The 21632-nt window shown below is 50.6% G+C and overlaps 1 protein-coding gene across 1 annotated transcript in view; it reads left to right on the top strand.

Annotated features, from left to right (window-relative positions):
* Window positions 1–21632, top strand: part of SARDH (sarcosine dehydrogenase) — a 125278-nt gene that overhangs the window by 36468 nt on the left and 67178 nt on the right. The window contains exon 11 of the mRNA XM_075905253.2: window positions 17837–17978. Within this exon, the coding sequence (XP_075761368.2) occupies window positions 17837–17978 (142 nt within the window). The remainder of the gene's footprint in view (window positions 1–17836; window positions 17979–21632) is intronic.

Genomic DNA, 21632 nt, shown 5'->3' with positions numbered 1-21632 from the left:
GAGTGGAATCAGAGATTAAAGGGATCTTAAATGACTTGCCCAAAATTGCATACGGCTGATTGGGCAAAGCAGGGATTTCAGCCAATATTCCTGCTAATGTTTTCATCCATGTGCAGATTTTTTTCCATCTATGTGCAGAATATTTTTTTGATGTGCACCAAGGCATGTGCCAATGTGCACCACCAATAGACACAAAAACTTTGCTGTGGCTGCTCTGCTAATCAGCTGGGCAGCATTTGAATCTCTCCTGGGTGGCCACCCAAGTGCTCAGATTTCAGGGAACACTGTGTGTTCTGAATGCCAGTGAGGGCTTTAGCTAGAGGGCCATCTGTTAGCAGAAACACTAAAGCACTCTAAGGAGAGCCCAGTTCTTAGTCAGGAGAGTGCACTAGGCAGCGCAGTATGGGAAGGAGGTGGACAGCCCTTGGTGGAGAAAGAAAAAGTTAAGAACTATTTAGAAAAGCTAAACATACACAAATCCATGGGCCCAGATTTAATGCATCCGAGCATACTGAGGGAGTTGGCAAATGTCATTGCGGAGCCTTTGGCCATTATCTTTGAAAATTCATGGAGATTGGGAGAGATCCCGGATGATTAGAAAAAGGCAAATGTAGTGCCCATCTTTAAAAAAGGGAAGAAGGACAATCCAGGAAACTACAGACCCGTCAGCCTTACCTCAGTCCCCGGAAAAATCATGGAGGGGATCCTCAAGGAATCCATTTTGAAGCACTAGGAGGAGGGGAAAGTGATCAGGAATAATCAACATGGATTCACCAAGGACAAGTCATGCCTGACCAACCTGATTAGTTTCTATGATGAAGTAACTGGCTCTGTGGACATGGGAAAGTCAGTGGATGTGATATACCTTGACTTTAGCAAAGCTTTTGATACAGTCTCCCACAATATTCTTGCCAGCAAGTTAAAGGAGTATGGATTGGATAACTGGACTGTAAAATGGATAGAAAGCTGGCTAGACTGCTAGGCCCAACGGGTAATGATCAATGGCTTGATGTCAGGTTGGCGGTCGGTTTCCAGTGGAGTGCTCCAAGGATCTGTTCTTGGACCAGTTTTGTTCAACATCTTTATTAATGACCTGGATGAGGGGATGGATTGCACCCTCAGCAAGTTTGCAGATGACACTAAGCTAGGGAGAGTGGTAGAGACACTGGAGGGCAGGGATAGGTCCAGAGTGACCTGGACAGATTAGAGGATTGGGCCAAAAGAAACCTGATGAGGTTCAACAAGGACAAGTGCAGAGTCCTGTACTTGGGACGGAAGAATCCCAAGTATTGTTACAGGCTGGGGTCCAAATGGCTAAGTAGCAGATCAGCAGAAAAGGACCTGGGGATTACAGTGGATGAGAAGCTGGAGATGAGTCAACAGTGTGCCCTTGTAGCCAAGAAGGCTAATGGCATATTAGGGTGCATTAGGATGAGCATTGCCAGCAGATCCAGAGAAGTGATTATTCCCCTTTATTCGGCTCTGGTGAGGCCACATCTGGAGTACTGTGTCCAGTTCTGGGCCTCCCCGCTATAGAAAGGATGTGGACGCATTGGAGAGGGTCCAGAGGAGGGCGACCAAAATGATTAGGGGGCTGGAGCACATGACCTATGAGGAGAGACTGAGGGATTTGGATTTGTTTTGTCTTCAGAAGAGAAGAGTGAGGGGGGATTTGATAGCAGCCTTCAGCTTCCTGAAGGGAGGTTCCAAAGAGGATGGAGAGAGGCTGTTCACAGTAGTGACAGATGGCAGAACAAGGAGCAATGGTCTCAAGTTACAGTGGGGGAGGTCTAGGTTGGATATTAGGAAAAACTATTTCACTAGGAGGATGGTGAAGCACTAGAATGGGTTACCTAGGGAGGTGGTAGAATCTCCATCCCTTGAGGTGTTTAAGTCTCGGCTTGACAAAGCCCTGGCTGGGTTGATTTAGTTGGGATTGGTCCTGCCTTGGGCAGGGGGCTGGACTTGATGACCTCCTGAGGTCTCTTCCAGCTCTATGATTCTATGATCCTAGAGTGGTGGTCTCTATTGACGGTCACTATTAGAAAGAGATCCAAAGCAAACCATCTTCTCAGTCGCCCAATAGTGTTAGGGCGTTTGAAACTGGCAGCTCCCAGACAACCAATATCAAGAGATTTTTTTTAATTATCCTGATTTTTAGCACTCTTTTCCTTTGCCCTGCTCCCTGGATTGTGATCTGTGAGGGAACACCAGGATCATGTCTCAAAGTTTTGCTCTGCAAATGTCAGAGAACCAGAACTGGTTCTTACCACAGGACAGCTCTGACTTGCATGTGTTTATGGGACTGCCGGGGCTGGTGATTTCCTAAGACACCCATTGTCGTGAGACTCAGGGTATGTCTACACTACAGAGTTTTGTCAGAAAAACAGCCATTTTTCCGACAAAACTTGAGGAACATCCACACTGAAATTGCGTTCTTCCGCAGAAAATCGAAAGAACAGGGATTTTCCCGGCATTGGTAATCCTCATTCTACAAGGAAGAAGACTTTTTCCGAAAGAGCTCTTTCACACAAAGGCATGTGTGGACGGGGAAGAGAGCGTTCTTTCGCAAGAAGAGGAAAGAGGAAAAAGTACAGGTGCTCTGGTGGCCGCTGCGTCCCTTGCAATCACAGCTTACATGCGAGAGAGCCTCAATTCAGTGTGGATGCTCTCTTTCAAAAAAGCAGATCACTTTTTCGATGCATTTTGACAGTGTGGCTGCTCTCTTTCGGAAGACGTTTTTTCGGAAGTTCTCGTAGCTTCAGTTCTGTCACGAGCTTGGGCATCACTGTTGAATCCAACCCCCAAACTGGACTGAATTTTTGCCAATAGCCCCCCTGTATCTTCTTTAAATGGGCTGAACCAAAGCTCCCATCCCAAACACCTCCACCTTTGGGAGGGTGGAACCCCACTTCTGAACTTGGGGGCTTGAGTCCATGTCTAGCCAAGTGGGAGTGTTATGTCTCTAACCAGGGACCCTTCAGGACATGAATCTCTTACCCCCCTAAGGCCGTGTGCTCCGGGGTGCTTTGCTTTGCCTCCAGAGAGAGAGAGAAACATGCACATCCTGCCCAGCTTGTGTGAGGGATTTAAATGTGCAGGGGGCGGAGGCCGTGGGACGGATGTGCTGGGAGGGATTTGCCAATCTTTCTTTTCTGTTACTAATGGTTGAATCCCTCTGGCCAAAGGTTTCTAACGTGGGGGGTATGTGGTGGAGATAGGGTGCATTTTCAGTTACTCAGAGTGAAGAAGAAGCTTCCGGAATGATAACGCCTACACATGGGGATTGCCCCTGTCTGGCTTTGGGTCAGTTTCTTCCCAGCTCCCTCCTGTCCCCTCCGTGTCTATTCAGGCTGAAAGCCACATGGCAGGTCAGGATCGAGAGAGCGCGGGGGTCAGAGGACACAGCTGGCCTGGTACTTGCTAGTGGCTGTGGATTGAGTACTCCTGGTGGCATTGGTGGATGGCTTTGGGCTCCGGGGTCGGCGCTCTTGCCAAAGCGGTCTGGCTCAGAGAATGGGGAGAGGAGTGTAGCCTTTGCAGGAACCAAAAAAATTCTTTTGATCAAAATCAAGCCCAGACCCCACATGCAGACAGCATCCTCTACTGACAGGCTGGGCAGCTCAGGTAATATTGCAGGGGCAAAGTAAGAGATGTGATCGAAGCCCCTTTCAAACACTGCTCCTCTTGCCTTAGACCGAGGTGTAAGGGAAATGGAGGGTGTGCCTCTGGGGGAATGAATGGGAGCCACGTTTTTAGACGCCACCGGATAGTCAAAACTGGGCATCCGACAATGCCGATTTCCCTGTGAGCTCAGGGCCAGTCTTTCGTGAGCTGCCTTGCCTTTCTGAAGAGCAGGAATTAATTACACTGGCTAGCTGTAATGAATTTACATGTCGGGTTTATCTCATTTCCCTCCTTGCGTTTTCATGCAAACAGCTTCCATCAGACCCAAGGAGATTGCTGTGATGAGAGAAGACAGGGTAATTACATCTGGGTTTTGTTGTTGTTCAATTAGCACAGTGCCTACTCCTCTAAGTTAATAATCGGGGTGACGCTTTCAATTGACAAAAGATTATCTTCCCCCCACAGCAGGACATGGGCCATGAGGTTTTAAATGCGCAGATGTCGGCTCAGTAATTGTTTTTTTCCTTTTCAATTATACTTTATTGGGTTTGTTGTTTTATAGGCGTAATAACAAAAAAATTGTCAGACGCAAGCTTGGAAAGTCACATCACAGACCCAGCACAGACTCACTGGACTAGGCTAGTGCGGTGGAAAAAAACCGTTTCCTGCCAGCAATGGACAGTAGAAAGTTCTAGTATGTGATAGTGGTGGGCTGAGACCCATGTATTTACTGTTGTCCACGTGCAGGGTTGCCAGATTCTGCTGGTTTTTGTCCATGTGGTTTTTTTCCTGCCAGTATCACAAGTGACACACACTTAAAACCAGGCCCCGTGAAGGGAGGTGCGTGCTGATTGCACACAACATTGACAATCACAGCGCTGCTACGGTTCATTTGGCCCACCCTGCAAATTCTAGGCATGCAAGCGCTGTTAGCAAAACTACCCTGTCTCGGGAGACCGTCTTGGTTACGACAATCTGGCGTCCCACTGAGATGGAGAAGGGCCCCTCATGTGGCCGACTCACTAGCCTAGATTGCCCGTTGCTGTTGTATGAGCTTCCTGCTCCTAGCTTTGTGGCCATGAGAGAGATCATCTAGCTGGGAAAGGAGCTGCTACAATTCTATAAGAGGTGCTGGGCTCATACTAAAAGCCTAGTGGGGTTTGTGATCCAGAGCCGAGCTTTGAAGCTTTGTCTTATCTCTCTAAACTGCAGTTGAGGTTTTCAAATTTAATGAAGGGATTTGGGTTGCCCGGGCAGCTATGACAACCTCCCTCCTCCATGTCTAATAATTATCTTGCCATTCTAGCGCGCACGCAGCCTCGAGGACAGAAGCTTTCATCTTGATGGATCCTCATGCGCTTTAAAAGCATGTCGCTCAAGATTTGTGCCTTCATGTAACTCCACTAGCTTTGCTGGGGTTACACCAAGGGTGACTTGTATGTATCCATCGCTTCACACACCACTGATGTACAGCCACCTCTGGCTGGAAGGGGGCAGCTGATGAACATTTCACAGCACGTGAAGAGTACCAGGACGAGCTGAAACTGACAGGGGAACAGAATGTTGTTTTCCAAACAAGAATCTAGGCAGGGCAAAGGCGCGGTGTGGAGATGCTTATAGTTCCTGTGCATATTGGATTTTCTAGCCGCCAGGCTGGTTTGTGTCTCTGCCAGATGGCGGGTCAGACCTCAGCCTGCGGGATGGCCTGTGGTTCCTGGAGTCATGAACCTTGTGTTAATCCTTGCTGGGTTTTTAAAATTATGTTTTAAGTTCCTCTTTAAATAGCTCCCTTTCCTGCATATTTAAATATTTATCCTTTCAAACGCTCACAGGTAAATATTTCATCTTCTAGCAGTTGCTGCTCTTGCTTCTGTCTAATGCTCCCTGTCCTGACACATGTCTTGAGGCTCCAGGAAGATGGCGGATGGATGAGCTGCGGCATGTGGCAGTGAAGTGTGGCTTTTGAGCCCAGCTCTCCAAGCAATACCAGATCTCAGTGAGCTGACTTGTCTGATGCCCAGGGTTAGTAGGCCCACTGCTCTTGTGGTGCTGGGAGAGGGTTACAGGCAAGGCAAAGGAGGTTTGCACATTCCTGGCCAATCAGGGCAGGGAGCAGCCGGCCAATCAGGACCAGGCTGGGCCCTATAAAAGGCTGCGGGGATGAGAAGAGTTTGCTTTTGCTCTGGTTAGGAAGGGAGTAGAAACACCTGGAAAGATCACTGCTGGGCACGCTCAAGGGAGCTGGAGAGAGGCTCCGTCCTATTACTTGCCAGGCTGTGGCCTTGATACAAGGGGCAAGAAGGTGCAAGGGTCACAGAGAAATGGCCCAGGGAAAGGGAGCAGTAAAGGGGAGAGAAGGATGGCTTCCCCAGGACCCAGAGTACTGGGCTGGCTTGGGTCTCTCCTTTCCTGTTGCACCACACCCAGCCTCTATGGAGCATAGCCTACACAGGTGCCCCTGAGGTGAGGGGCTAGACCTTGGCTGCAGTTGGCCACGGTGGCAGGTGTGAGATGGAGAACAACTGATACCTCAGGAAAGGGGCGAGAGACTGGAGTAGTGGGCACTGTGTCCTGAAGAGGACACCACCCTCCCAAGAGCAACGCGGGTCCAAAGAGACAGCAGAGCGGAGCACAATGACGAGTGAGGCACCGGCCAGAAGAGGGCGCCCTGCGGTGGAACAGAGCTAATTCCCAGAGTGACCAGCAGTGGGCGCCATGGCGATGAGTTGACCCTATCACTGCTCTTTGCCGGTGGGGCTCCCATGTCGTACGACTCTGCGCTGTGTCGAACCGCTGATTAATGGCGAGGATAACGATGAGCATGAGCCTACCTGAGCTTCCCCAGATACAAAGATGTTTAGCCCATTACACAGCAGGACGTGAGGCCCGATGCAAAGTATTGGCTCCCGGTCCCAGATTTCCTGATATCCAGGGGAATTCAGCACTGGGGTGTTCCTCTGAAGTAAGGTCTCTTGAACCAACACATCACCTACCCCACCTCTCTCGCCAGACTTGTAGAACAGTCTGCAAACCTGGCTGTGAACCTCAGTGCCTTAAAAATTCTATTGGCCAGAGGGGAGAACAGAGAAGGACCAAGCTTCTGTTTAAAAAGACCCCAAAGCCTTTTTTCCTGACAAAATTGTGATTTGCGTGGCTGTTTTCCCCAGTGCCCCTCATCTCCTGTGCACGAAGAAAATGGGGGAAGGGAGTCGAAAGCATTGCTTGAAAAGGCCCTAGAATGATATTCTAGCTTGCCAGATGCCTGACCCTCCCCTCCTCCAGACCTGGGGGCTTTGGGTTGGAATGCAGCAGCCTGCTGTGATTTTGCATTGCAAGTCATGCTCCCTGGTTTGCCAAAGTCGGTGGATGGGAAAGGTGCCATCAGTAAAAGGGCAGGAGGTTACGGTCTGTGAGTTATAGGGCTCTGTTCATAATAATATGAGCCTGTGCTGAAGCAGCACATTCCTTCCAGGAGCTCTTCTGTTTGTGTGAGGAAAATATGTCCAGCAAATTTCAAATGCTTTGGGTTTTATGTCTGTTTCAGTCTGGGGGGAATTGGACAAAAATGGAAAGAATAGTCAGGGCTTTTTCCTTTCTTGGGGGGGCGGGGGGGCTTCAAACCGCATTGCGGCAGAGGGGGGTACATGCAGGTTAGCTTGGCTTGCCGAAGGCTGAGCAGAGCTTAGCCTAAAAGAGCCTTTCCCACCAAGGAGACCATACTCTGCCCCCAGGTACGCTGGTATAAGTCTGCTTCAGGCAGGGCTGCGGAGTTTGGTCCGTGCAGCATATAAACATGTGGCCAAGAGGTGAGATTAGCTTGGTCACACAAGGCGTGAGCCGGATCCTGCCGAGTGCCGAGGTCCATTGTCTCATTCTGTTTCTTCCATTTGCTTGGATAACGAACAGATGGGAGTTGTTAGGCTCCACCTCCCCTTTTAATCTGCAGAGACCAAAGGGAGGCAAAGAACCACTTCCAGGACTCGGTTTCGCCAGTAGAGAGCCACAGGTAATCTATTGAAGGCGGCGGTGCTATGGGAGGCAGTGTGGCTCCAGACATTGTGCACTGTTCTGGGACTCAGGGGGCTTATTCCTGGATCTGCCACTGCCCGGCTGAGTGACTTTAGGCCAAGTCACATCCCTGGGCCGGGCCTCAGTTTCCCCGCTGGGAAAATTAAGATAATGAGATTTATCATTCTGTGTTGAGTGCATTTGAGGCCTGTGGATCCAAAGTGCTGTATATTAAGTATGTCTGGGAGGCTGCCAGCTTCCACGGGCCCCCAGGCAAGTTTGGGGAGGGGGCTTGGCTCCATGCCTCCTGGAGGGGCAGGACCTCAGGCAGAAGAGCTGGGGCAATCCAGTAGCTATTTCAAGCACCAGAGGCTCCTGCAACTGCAGCCAGGAGCCCCGGGCCACTTTGAATGGATGGGCCCTGGGGCAATTGCCCCCTATTCCTCCCCATTGGCAGGCCTGAGTACTTCTATGGATTTATACCAGTGTAACAAAGTTAAATATGAACTCCTTTCAGCTGACAGGACTCGAAGGAGCTGAGCCTTCAAAAGGCCAGCGATAAGAGACACCCACCACACATTTTACAAGCATGTCACGGAAGCATCGAGGCCTCTCCAACACGGATTCATTAGTCAGAGCCAATTACCTGCGGCTCTGGTTTCTCTGAGCTCTGCCGACGTGTGTTCAGTCCCCTGTCTGGCTCCGGCTACACCCTGTGGTGGTGGTGGTGGGTCTTTCTTGTACCCAGGGAGAGAGCTGGAAGGTGTATTGCTCCAGGGTTTGTCACACTTTCCCCTTCGCTGATCCTGCCCCTGAAACGCCAGCCCATTTTCGATGTGCGCTTGAGGAAGCTGCTCTTGGCAGCACTGCCTTCGGGCTCTGGTGCCAGCTGACAGCTGATGATAACAACTGGAAGGAAACACGGCAGAACCATGTCAGGGACTTGCTTGGAAGTGTTCAGACTGGCTCAGTCTCTTCAAGGAGGCTGCTTGGTTCTGAGCCGAGGTGACACCCGGGTGGTGCATTGGGACAGGATGCGTGTGGTGATACATTTATACCCAGGTTGGCGGGAGAGCGGAGGAAGAGACGTGACAGATTTTATTACAGCTTGGCAGCCAGCACAGTCGCTCTACACCTGTGCAAAGGGAGTGTGAAATGCTGCCACTTTGGGTGTGGTGGCCTGTTGTGCTCCATTGGTCGTGGTGAAAATGGCCTCCCAGCGTGCAGCGTGGCGAAGACTCAGCCCACTTCTCCCCGCTATCGTGCACACAAGGTGCAAAGAAGAGGCCGAGGAGGCTCAGGCTGTTTTCAGACCTGAGCTGCATCCTCAGCTGATGTAAATGGGCATTGAGTGGGGTGGAGCGACTCTAGTTTGCACCTGTTCAGGACGTGGGCCTGACTTCAGAATGGCGCTGAGAGAACCTATTGCAGTCTGCACTGACCTCACATTTTTTTGATGTTTTGACTCTGAGTTTGTGGGGTCCCTGTTTTCCTGTCGGACAACAATGTTCCAGTGGCCAGCCTTTGCATGAAGAAATTGTTCAGATTGCTAGAGACAGCAACTATTCCCCCCAAACCAGAACGTGCAGGAAGATCCTATGTGCGAGTAGGTCCCATCACCCCCAAATTTCCCAGGTCCTCTTTGGATCCAGGTCCTGCTTGTACTTGGCCCTTCCATCTGCAATGAAGAGTTATAGCAGAAATCAACCCCACATGGGGAAGGCAATCAGAATAAGGCTGCTGCTGGGTCGAGATTTTATTTAATAATCTGAGCATCTTTAATTGCCTAGTGACACGGGCCTGACAAGAAGTCTGAGCATGCCTGATGAGCCTCTTTCAGATTTACAGCCATTGGGGCTGTCTATTCAGGACTCGTTAGCCTGCTGAGAAATGCCAGGACACAGCCAAGGTGGATTTAGTGACTTTTAAAGTCTATCTTCCTTTCTCCCCCTGGGGAAAGTTCTTTTGCATTTCTAGAGCAAATGCCATTTCCCCGGGGTAAAATGGCTCAAGGTGCAACATACTGGACCTTTTCTTTTCCAGAATCACTCCATGCCGCCCAATAAACTGGAGAGTTCTCTTTCCCTGTTGGCTTCCTCTCCAGGGTTGCCAGGTGTCCGGTTTTTGCCCGGACAGTCTGTTATTTCTGCCCCTGTTTCTCTTGGAAGGCTGGCGGGGAGACTCTTCTGTCTGGCAAGGGTGCATGTAGCATGGGGATATTTAAAGGCACAGCAACCTTTATTTATTTATTTTTTGGTCAACCAATTTTTTTTCCCTTGCTTTGTTCGATTTTTTGTGAAAGTATCTGGCAACCCTACTTTCCTAGATTTTGGTCTTCTAGAGGGTCTTTGGTTTCTGGGTGTGTGTGTGTGTAAGAGGTAGGGGGAGAGGTTAAGTATAGTTTTTAAGATCAAAATAGACTGGGTTCTTCCATTCACTGTCCTGTGCCTCAGTTTCCACTCCCCTATCAGCACCCACGGGGATAGACGGCCCCTCTTCTGCCTGAAGGCACTTGTGGTCTCACCAGTTGCTGCTCTTATCAGAAGAATGTCTGTAAAAACCCAGGAAACTACAGACCGGTCAGTTTAACGTCTGTCCCAGGGAAGATAATGGAGCAGGTAATTAAGGAAATCATATGCAAACACTTGGAAGGTAATAAAGTGATAGGGAATAGCCAGCATGGGTTTGTGAAGAACAAGTCATGCCAAACTAATCTGATAGCTTTCTTTGATAAGATAACGAGCCTCGTGGATAAGGGAGAAGCGGTGGATGTCATATACCTAGACTTTAGTAAGGCATTTGATACGGTCTCGCATGATATTCTTATTGATAAACTAGGCAAATATAACTCAGATAGGGCCACGATAAGGTGGGTGCATAATTGGCTGGATAACCGTAGTCAGAGAGTTGTTGTTAACGGTTCTAAATCCTGCTGGAAAGGGATAACAAGTGGAGTTCCTCAAGGGTCTGTTTTGGGACCCGTACTGTTCAATATCTTCATCAATGATGTAGATATTGGGATAGAGAGTACGCTTATTAAGTTTGCAGATGATACCAAACTGGGTGGGGTTGCAACTTCTTTGGAGGATAGGGACATAATTCAAAATGACCTTAGCAAGTTAGAGAAATGGTCAGAGGTAAACAGGATGAGGTTTAATAAAGAGAAATGCAAAGTGCTCCACTTAGGAAGGAACAATCAGTTCCATACATACAAGATGGGAAGCGACTGTCTAGGAAGGAGCATGGCGGAAAGAGATCTAGGGGTCATAGTGGACCACAAGTTGAATATGAGTCAACAGTGTGATGCTGTTGCAAAAAAAGCAAATATGATTCTAGGTTGTATCAACAGGTGTGTTGTAAGCAAAACTCGTGAAGTCATTCTGCCACTCTACTCTGCACTAGTTAGGCCTCAGCTGGAGTACTGTGTCCAGTTCTGGGCGCCACATTTCAAGAAAGATGTGGAGAAATTGGAAAGGGTACAGAGAAGAGCGACAAGAATGATTAAAGGTTTAGAGAACATGACCTATGAAGCCAGGCTTCATGAACTGGGCTTGTTTAGTTTGGAAAAAAGAAGATTAAGGGGGGACATGATAGCGGTTTTCAAATATCTAAAAGGGTGTCACAAGGAGGAAGGAGAAAATTTGTTCCTCTTGGTTACTGAGGACAGGACAAGGAGTAATGGGCTTAAAGTGCAGCAGGGGAGGTTTAGATTGGACATTAGGAAAAAATTCCTAACTGTCAGGGTGGTCAAATATTGGAATAAATTGCCAAGGGAGGTGGTGGAATCTCCCTCTCTGGAGATATTTAAGAACAGGTTGGATAGACATCTGTCAGGGAAGGTGTAGACGGAGCTTGGTCCTGCCTTGAGGGCGGGGGGCTGGACTCGATGACCTCTTGAGGTCCCTTCCAGTCCTATTATTTTATGATTCTATGAAAAAGGAGGCTTCTGCTGCTGAGCACAACAGAGCTCACCATCCACTCGGACCCTGTCATGCTTCCTATGTTTGCTAACCGGTACACATGCTACTGGACCAGTGTCTGGCTGTTCACAACGCGCTGCGTTGCAGGCTGGTTCATCCTTCATCCACGTCATAGACCCAGGTGCCTGTGCAGATTAGGGTTACTCCAAGGAACTGCTGATAGAGGATCAGAAATCATCAAAGCCAAGCCCCCGGCAGTGTGCGTGTAGCAGAGGCTATCTGGCTTTGATCTTTTCCCAGGAAGCAATGTTATCTGCGGGCTGTAGCATGGGGTCGTGAACGAGGAGGCCCGATTGCAGTGAAATCACCATGTGACTTTGGACAGGGTGGTTAACCTCTGCTTATCTCCATGGGTGGTGCTGGGCTTAGCCATCTTTGCACAACACTGCGTGATCCCCCAGGAGGAAAGGCAGCATTTAAGTGCTGCACGTTATCAACGCTCCTTTTAGTGTATGAAACGCCTCCGTGAGGAGAACACGTCCTCCATACTGCATGCAACAGCCCCCTCCCTTATTCCCTCTAAGGATCTGAAGGGAATAAGCTGGTATAACTGTAGTTCCGAAACATATGATATTCTAATTCTGGAACCTACTAGATCTTTGAGAGCGTTTGTCTGTCTGTTCAAAAACTCCTTCTAAACAGTACAAGCTGGGACCACCAAATTCAGCAGGCAGCTTCATCTTATCTTAACGTAACACAAGGTCAGGGTTTGGTTGTGCCAGGAAAATGGGATGTGCATGGAATGGGATTGCTTCTCAAAAAAACGGCAGAAAGAGACAGAATCAACAGGCAGGTGAAAGGATCTGGCTGGGAATGCACATCTCCCCTCCATCTAGGACTGGCCTAGCCCGGGGCCTCTCACTCCTACCCCAAGGCACCTTTAAGGAGGGTAAAGGGGCTGAAGCTTCTCCCCTCTCCTCAAATTCATATGGGGACATTGCTGGCTGTTCCCCTTCCTCAGGGAGCGAGGGGAAAGTGCCCAGTTTACTGCGTCCCTCACTCTGGCTGGGGAGCACAAGGGGCAGACCAACCTGGTCGTGCCCCAGCTGGGGGACATGCACCTTTCTCCCCGCTGTGCCTACTGGAGCTGCAGTGGCCTTAGGGAAGCGCTTGTCACCTGCGGCTAGAGATGGGGTAGTCTCACCTGTGAGCAGGGGCGTCCCAAGACTAGCTGCCAGCAACTGGTGCCCTAGATGAACCATGCAATCGGCGCCCTCACCTCCAAACCCCTCAATGATATTGCGCCACCGTTTGGCACCCCATTTAACTTGGCACCCTGGGCGACCACCTAGTTCGCCTATCTGGACGGGCCACCCCTCTCTGTGAGCGAGAGATGGGGTAGTCCTCTACCTCCACGGCAGCCTGCATACTGAACCTCTCCTCCTCAGTCCCACCCCAAAGCAATGTTTCAAATGAAGCACGTCCATTTTCATTTTAGCTTCCAAGTAACAACATTTAATGGCGTTAAGGACCCAAGTAATGCCGGGTAAATCTTCTCGGATTTTATAAAGAAAGAACATGAGCTGAAAGCAGCATCAAGGCAGCATCTCCCTGTCAAATCCTATTCCGGAGCTGACAGCTCCTCTTGTTCAGATGCAGGGCAATACTTCCCTCTGCTCAGTGTGTTTTCTCAGTGACTGTGGATATGCTTGTGCGTGTGTATGTCAGTTTCAAAGTGCTGCCAGCTCTAATCACTGAGGCCACAGTTAATCCTCCAACCCTGTCAGCCATGTGATGTTTTCCTAAAAGATACGCTGGAGCTCATCCAAAAGTTATGGGTTGGATGCGGAAATTGCTAGGCAAGGCTTTCTGCTCTGTGTTGTGCAGGGTGTCGATAGAGAAAATAGTCATCGTCCCCTCTGGCCTTCCAGTTGATTTACAAGGAAGAGTGTGAGTGCATCTACTATATATTTGAACGCATTTGTTTGTCTGTGTCAGTCTGTCTATTCAAGAATTCCTAAATGGTAAGAGCTAGGAGCACCAAATTCGGTATAGAGTTTCCTCCAATCATAACTTAAAGCAAGATCAGGGTTGTGCCAGGAAAATGGGGAAATGGAATGTCCCTGGAATGGGATTGCTTCTCATCAAACCACAGAGCAGAGGTGGGGAGCGTAAGGCCCAGGGGCCGGATGCAGCCCCCAATCCCCAGCTTGCCTGGATCTGGCCCCTGAGGCTCAGGGCTCACCCCCAGCATTGGGGAGTCCATGCTGACACTCCAGCCTCTCCACCATCCCACCGTGGGGCCGGAGCATAGAAAATCTACTAGCTGGCCTCCCCTAAGCTGTGGTGTGCAAAGGGACTGTCGGGATCGTCTTTCTCCTTCACAGTCAGGCCACATCACTGAGCGTTTGATTTTTCTGTTTGTCTTTTCACTTCTGTGTAGCCCCCAACTGATATTTGTGTGGGTCCACAGCCCCCGACCCAACAAAGTTTCCCCGCCCTTGCCATAAAGGAGAGACAGAATCCCCAGGCAGGTGAAAGGGGCTGGCTGGGACTGACCCATGCATCCAGGACTGCCCCAGCCCCAACCTCCCACCCCTCCAGGTGCCCTTTAGGTGGGGGGGCAGATGAACTTGGACCTGTCCCAGCTGTGGGGACATGCACCCCTCCCCCAGCTGTGCCCGCTGGAGCTGCAGTGGCCGTGGGGAGGTGCTTCTCACCTGACCCCAAGCTGCTGTGGTGAGTGAGGGCTGGGGTTGTCCTCTCTCCCCAGGGCAGCCTGCACACTGAACCCCTCCGCCCCAGCCCCACCCCAGAGCAATGCATTGATTCCAATGAAGCAGGCCCATTTTCATTTTATGTTCCAAAACCCAAAAAGTGAATTGAGTTAAGGACTTGAGCAACACCAGGTAAATCTTCTATTTTAAATATATTTATTAGGGTCAAAACGAGGTCCCCGTATGGTTCTCTGTTGGCCCTATGCCTCCTCCATGGTATGCCCCAACCTAACTCAAGAGCACAGTTATCCCTCTCCCTACCATAAGATTGGCCATCCGGGGTCACATCAATAGTCTAGCTGCCGATCTTCTGACAGTGGCCTGTGCCAAAGGCTTCAAAAGGAATGATCGGATCAGAGAAATCCTCAAGCAATCCATCCCATGATCCAGCAGTCAGAGGCACTCTTCCTCCATCGTCTTCCCAGGATCTGGACTCCAGTCGGGCTCCTCTGAGCACAGAACAGCATCTCTCATGTGGTGCTCAGCACGTGTCCTGCAAAGAAGCGTAATTAAATCCCAACATCTGCCTCCACATCTGGATTTGGGCAAATCTTTTTTGTGGGAGGAGAACAGACAGCCCATCATGGGGACGGAGAGTGAGAGAAGAACCATAGAATCCTAGAACTGGCACCTTATCATCGAATCATAGAATATTAGAACTGGAAGGGACCTCGAGAGGTCATCAAGTCCAGTCCCCTGCCCTCATGGCAGGACCCAGTACTGTCTAGGCCATTCCTGATAGACATTTATCTAACCTACTCTTAAATATCTCCAGAGATGGAGATTCCACAACCTCCCTGGGCAATTTATTCCAGTGTTTGACCACCCTAATAGTTAGGAACTTTTTCCTAATGTCCAACCTAAACCTCCCTTGCTGCAGTTTAAACCCATTGCATCTTGTCCTATCCTCAGAGGCCAGGAAGAACAATTGTTTTCCCTCCTCCCCGTGACACCCTTTTAAATACCTGAAAACCGCGATCATGTCCTTTCAATCTTCTCTTTTCCAAACTAAACAAACCCAATTCTTTCAGTCTTCCTTTGGATAAAAAATAGAAAAAAGCGTCAAATGCGCAGATTGAAGGCTATTATCATACTACATGTGAATTGGATAAATTTGATAGATACTTAATTTAGTTGGATAATTTTTATTTTAATTATATTGTAATTCATTGTTAAACAAAATTCTGCATTAAATGAAAATTTGTAATTATTAATTATATTGTAATTTTGGCTGAAACAGAGTAGCCAGGCTGCCGTTTTGACCCTCATATCTTGTGATCCTAGGCGGGCTTGAACAAGCATCTGCCCCTGGCGCAGGGAAGGAAACCCTTGCTAGAGCAAAGCTAACCTGACAGGGGCTCTCAGCAGGCCTGCCCCAGGACAGGCCTCTCTCCAAGTTGCCCATTAGCCCGGCAAGGTTAGAGTACGGCGGAGGGATACCGCCCGCCTTCCTTTTTGGGGGGCAAAATAGGGCCGGGAGAAGTGAAGTTGGGAGAAGTTTGCCCAGCAGAGCAGAGGGAAAAGTGCCGCCACAAGGGGGGCTCGCTCCGCAGGCTCAGCCCTGGCCGGGCTATGTCAGCGCCGCGTAGCTGCAGCCGCTTGGCTGCCGGCTGCCTGCTGCTGGGGCTCTGAGGGCTGAGCACAGATGCTGCAGTAAGTGCCACTGGCCGCCCTCCCTCCCCCATGTCCTGGGGCTCCGCTCTGGGCACCGGGGGCTCCCTCCCCCCTCGGCAGTGCCTCGTGTTTATAACCCGGGTCACCCAAAACCGCCGGGATGGGCACTTTGGGGAGCTTTCGGCTGCTTAAAAATGGGTGCGTTGCTGCTGTTTGGCCCCCCCACCCATGGTGATGAGCTACATCGCAACACCCCCTCCAGCGCTCGAAAGGCACGGCGCGCAGGGCAGTGGCGGGGGCAACAGAGCGAACTGGGAAGGGGTGATGGCCCTGCATTCGGGGGGCTTCAGGTGGCCTGATCGTGTGTGTGTGTAAGGGGGGATGTCGTTCTAGATCCCAGCAGCCATCCGCCCCGGGGTAGCTGTGATGAGCCACACACGGGCAGGCGATGTGTTCTCTCGCGCTCCACAGGAGATTCCTTGCTCCCCTCGCGCTCTCTTGCGAGTTGAACTGGCAACCTGGGAGGGGAGCCTGAGGTTGTGAGAGAGAAAGAGGCGGCTGACCCCGGGGGCTGTGTCTGCGCTTCAGCTTCGCTCTTAACCTAGCACCAACGTGGCAGGAGGCTGGCTCCCCAGGGAAGTGGGTGAGAGATGTGATGTCATCTAAAAACACCAGCGCTGGCGCGGGGCCTATTGAAGCGCGGGGCCCGGGTGGCCGCTCCGCTCGCCCTGCCCTATATGTGCCGCTGGAAAGAAGCACAGGTGCCCTGGTGGCCATTCTGTGAATGGCAATCGGCGCTTTCTTGTGAGAGAGTGTCCATGCAGTCTGGACGTTCTCTTGTGCAAAAGTGCATCTCTTTTCTGATCTCTTCCGTGAAAAGCTTCTTGTGCAAGAAGCCTGCAGTGTAGACATAGCCTAAGTGAGAGGAAAGGGCTTGGTTAGAGCACCCAGCGTGCCGTGTGCCTGGCAGGCAAAGTGTGGGCAGAAGTAGGGTATTAGCACACTAGATCCTCCCCTCAGGAGAGCTGAGAGAACTAGTCCAAGCTCGTTGTGAGGAAATGGAGTTGTTTGGCCTCATTCCAGCAATCCCTGTAGGACTCCACAACCCACTCCTGCAACCACCTTCCTCCCAGAAACACAGTCGGGCATAATTGTAATTAGCAGCTCTGGTAACTGGCTTCAGGATGGGACTCGTGGGGCGGCAGGAGGCGCCACACATCGGCAGAGTTGGGGGGTGAGAGCGGGACTAGAATGGGGGGGTTGCTGGAGAATGAGGCGCACGAGAGAGGCACTGTGAGAAGGCAGGACTGAACTAACAGAGGGGCTATGGCACGGAGCTGAGTGCATGGGGGAGGGCAGGGAATGGCGCGGGTTGAGCTAAAGCGGTGTGAGTGCCCGGGCGCTGGGATAGCATGCGATGTTTCAAGCAGGCTGAGGGGAGTGGCAGAGCTGTGTGTGAGCAGCTCACGGGTACCCACAGTTCTCCACCTGGTAATCAGTGCGTAGGCCCTGGAAAGCGGAGAATAGCGCTGGTACAATCTGCTCAGACTCCACGCCCTGCCCCTTCCCTCTCATTCCCCTCCCCGGCAAGCCCTGATGCCTCCTCTTGGGGACTGGGAGCAGGGCCTCCCAGAGCCCTGCTGCCAGCTCTGCACCAGCCGGGAGGTGCTTGCACAGCCAGGATTTTCAGGGGACTGCCGTGCCTGTGTAGACTTCACGATGTGTATGTCCAGCACCGAGCACCAGAGGGCTGTGATTTCAGCTGCCGACTCCAGGGGCTGCTGCAGTCCAAGTAATAATGGCGTCCTCCTTTTGCTAGAAGGCCGCATGGTCCTCAGAGCTCAGGCTGGGATCTTTGCCTCTGAAGGTCGCCTTCTCTTGGCCTTTCAGGAGGTTTCACCACTCCCTCACCGCCAACAACCGCTGGATCCGGGAGCGCAGCCACGAGTCGTATGCCAAGAACTATTCGGTCGTCTTCCCCTATGACGAGCCGCTGGCTGGGCGCAACATGCGGAAAGATCCCCTGCATGAGGTGGGTGCCCACACTCCATGGGGAGGGCTGGTGGGTGCTAGGAAGCAAGGCCCATCCTTCCCTACTGGCTGGGAGAGACTCTCTGCTCTGTCCTCAGCAGGGAGCTGCTGCTGTCCCTGAGGGAGAAGTGCCCCTCCCCCAGCCAGGCAGCTCCATGTGCCTCTGGGTGGGGCTCATTAAGCAGCTGCGGGGCCGTGTTGCCGCGCAGCTTCGAGGGAACCTCTGTTGCCATGTGAAACCTAAGCAAGACTTGTTCATGAGCACGGGCCCACTCCTGGAACCGTGAGGGGCCAATGGCCGGGCCTTCCTTTCAGCACCCAGAAAAGCAGCCGCTTATTGGACCTTAAGGCAAACCACTGAGCCATGCAAAAGGCTACTCTTGCTATTCCTTTTGGCTCAGGGAGGGTATGTCTACACTACAAAGTTAGTTCGAACTAACGGAGCGCTTAGTTCGAACTAGGTAATCCTCATTCCACGAGGATTAAGCCTAGTTCGAACTAGCTAGTTCGAATTAAGGGGTGTGTAGCCCCTTAATTCGAACTAGTGGGAGGCTAGCCCTCCCCAGGTTTCCATGGTGGCCACTCTGGCCAACACCAGGGAAACTCTACTGCCCCCCTCCCGGCCCCGGACCCCTTAAAGGGGCACGGGCTGGCTACGGTGCCCGTGCCAGGTGCAAGCCTGCCAGCACCCAGCCAGCAGACCCTGCACCTGGCACGGATCGAGCCACCCACCTGATGCCCCCCAGCCCTCCCCCTCTTCCCGGGACCAGGCTGGCGGCTCCCGGGAGCTTGCCCGGGACCGCAAGAGGCGGGCACCCACCTGGGCTAGTGCGGACATCGTGGACCTCGTCCACGATCTCCGCACTAGTCACAGGAAAGTGGCCGGCTTGGGCAGGAGAGCTGCCAGCCTGGCCACCCGGGAGCACTAGTTCGTGCTAGTTCGAACTAGACGCGCTAGTTCGAATTAGCAAAACGCTAATTCGAACTAGTTTTTAGTTCTAGATGCGTTAGTTCGAATTAGCTTAGTTCGAATTAACTAATTCGAACTAAGTTAGTTCGAATTAACGTTGTAGTGTAGACGTGCCCGGAGTGACTGATTGGGTACAGGGATGAAGCCCAGAGGCCTGACCCATTGCTGACATGACCAGACACTGCCCCCTGGAAATTAAGGGCGCTATGCCCAAATACAGCAGTGGTGAACTGGGCCTGGGGTCTCCTGCATGACTAGCACAAAGCGGGGTCATGTGGATGGAGCAGTACGGTGAGCTTTCCCCTCTCCTGCTCCCACTGCACCTGTGGTCGAACCCCTGTGTGAGGAGGGCTTTCTAAAAGCCAGCCCTTCCTCTGCCTGGCTGCCTCCCCAGCCTGACAGGTGGGGATTGCCGCCTGGGCAGATGGCACATGCAGGCAGATGGCTCTGTATTAATAGCTGATGAATAGCATGTCAGGGCTCCGTTACCAAGCTGTTGCTGCTGACTCTGAATCCCTCAGAAAGGTTGGGCTGACATGGCCAAGAGAGACGTTCTAAGAGAGACACTGAAAAGTTCCCATTGGCTTTGTCTCTCTGTTCAGTCCCAGCTGCACTGGGCTACGGCTGGACTGTTCCTGGAGACACTTACAAGGCAGAATTGAGAGGGATTGAAGTGACATGGGGCCTTGGAAATGTGGAGACAAACCAATCTTTAAATAGCAACTTTCCTGGGATCACACTGGGGCTGTGTCTACATTGGCACCCTTTTCTGGAAAAGGGATGCTAATGAGACACTTTGGAATTGCAAATGCCGTGGGGGATTTAAATATCCCCCGTGGCACTTGCATGAACATGACTGCCACTTTTTTCCGGCTTGGGGTTTTGCTAGAGAAAAGCGCCAGTCTAGATGGGATCTTGCTGAAAATAAACTCTTTTCCGCAAGATCCCTTATTCCTACTTGAAAGTAGCCTACTTGAAAGTAGGAATAAGGGATCTTCCGGAAAAGGGTTTATTTTCCGCAAGATCCCGTCTAGACCGGCGCTTTTCTCTGACAAAACCCCGAGCCGGAAAAAAGTGGCAGCCATGTTCATGCAAATGCCGCGGGGGGTATTTAAATCCCCCGCAGTATTTGCAATTCCAAAGTGTCTCATTAGCATCCCTTTTCCGGAAAAGGGTGCCAATGTACACACAGCCACTGGGTGTCTGCCTCATTGGAAAAGGCTTTGCAATTTGGTGCCCAATGCTTTTTAGTTTTCTGGAAGTGCGAGCCCGCTGCGTGGTTAGAATCAGGACCACTGGCTTCTCTTCCTGCCTCTCTGGGGCTGTGTCTAGACTACAGGGTTTTGTTGACAAAAGTCCACTTTTGTCGACAAAACTATACCTGTGTCCACACTGCCTTTGAGTTATGTCGACATGATGTCGACAAAACTCAGCAGTTTTGTCGACATATGTAAACCTCATTATACGAGGAATAACACCTTTTGTTGACAGAGTTCTGTCGATAGAAGGCATTATTGCATCTACACTGTCCTTTGCGTCCACACTGTTATGTCAACAATGCGGCTTGCTTTGTCGACAGAACTGGATGTAGTCTAGACGCTCTTTGTCAACAGAAGCCTTGTCGACAGTATCTGTTGACAAACCTTCTGTTGACAAAACCCTGCAGTCTAGACGTACCCTGGCTGACCTGCTGTGTCCTCTTGAACCAATCCCTTCAGGCCAACATTTTCAAATTGGAAGCCCTAAAAAAGAGGCCCAATTTTTCAAAGATGCTTCATGCACATGCAACACCCACAATTACCATTGCTCAGCACCACCAGCTTTGCTTGCAGGTGGACTCAGCGGCCTGAGGGCCAGGTTCTGGTCTCATTCACATTGCTGTACATCTGGAGTGACTCCATTTAACTTTGCAGCAGTGTGAACAAGAATCAGAATGGAAGCTTCCTGAGCCGGTTTCAGCTGGTTGCTAATTCCAGTCCTCCAAGTTACCCTCACTGTAGTACAGAGTCTTGAGCAGCAAGACAGCCATTCCCTCACTAAGAATTCAATTTCATTTTAATAGCATGTCTAATAAGTGGTGCCCGGTTGACTGACAGCCTGGTATTTATACACTAATTGCCAAAACATGTGTGAGTTTTATAAATAGATGTGGATCACTTCTTAATTATTCAACAATAAATGTTCTTTTTTAACAGAAACACAAAACAAAAATGTCCTGATAGCTCACATAATTACTGCAAGTAGAGACTTTTTTGGAGGGGTTAATGAAGAAGAAGTGAAAAAAGGGCATATAAATATTAATTTTTATTTTACTACTTTAGAAATTGTTGTTAGAGAAAATGTGGCTCTTTTGCTTATTATCAATCAGTTACCAATTAACAGTGTATAACCCAATCGTATACTCCTCACTACAAGATTTTCTCTCCCTCTCCCTCTATATATAAAACCGTTTTTCCTGCAGGACAACTGAATGACATCATCATGCTCTCATGCTCTTTGGCTGTGAAAGCAAAAGTGGCCGGGGCAGCGGGGGGTGGCGGGGTGCGCGTTGGTGAGCGTAGTGAGCATGGGGCGCAGCCCACTAGTATTGTATTATTACTTGACTGGGGTGAGTCTAAGATGCACTCCCTTTCATCCTGGCCAGTACTATCTCATTGTTTTCTTTCATAATATTCTTCCCATCTC

This window comes from Pelodiscus sinensis, chromosome 23, assembly GCF_052426305.1.
Source record: "Pelodiscus sinensis isolate ZL-2025 chromosome 23, ASM5242630v1, whole genome shotgun sequence".
In the NCBI taxonomy this organism is placed as follows: Eukaryota; Metazoa; Chordata; order Testudines; family Trionychidae; genus Pelodiscus; species Pelodiscus sinensis.
The sequence above is the reverse complement of the archived record's forward strand: the minus strand, read 5'-3'. Positions and strand labels throughout refer to the sequence as shown.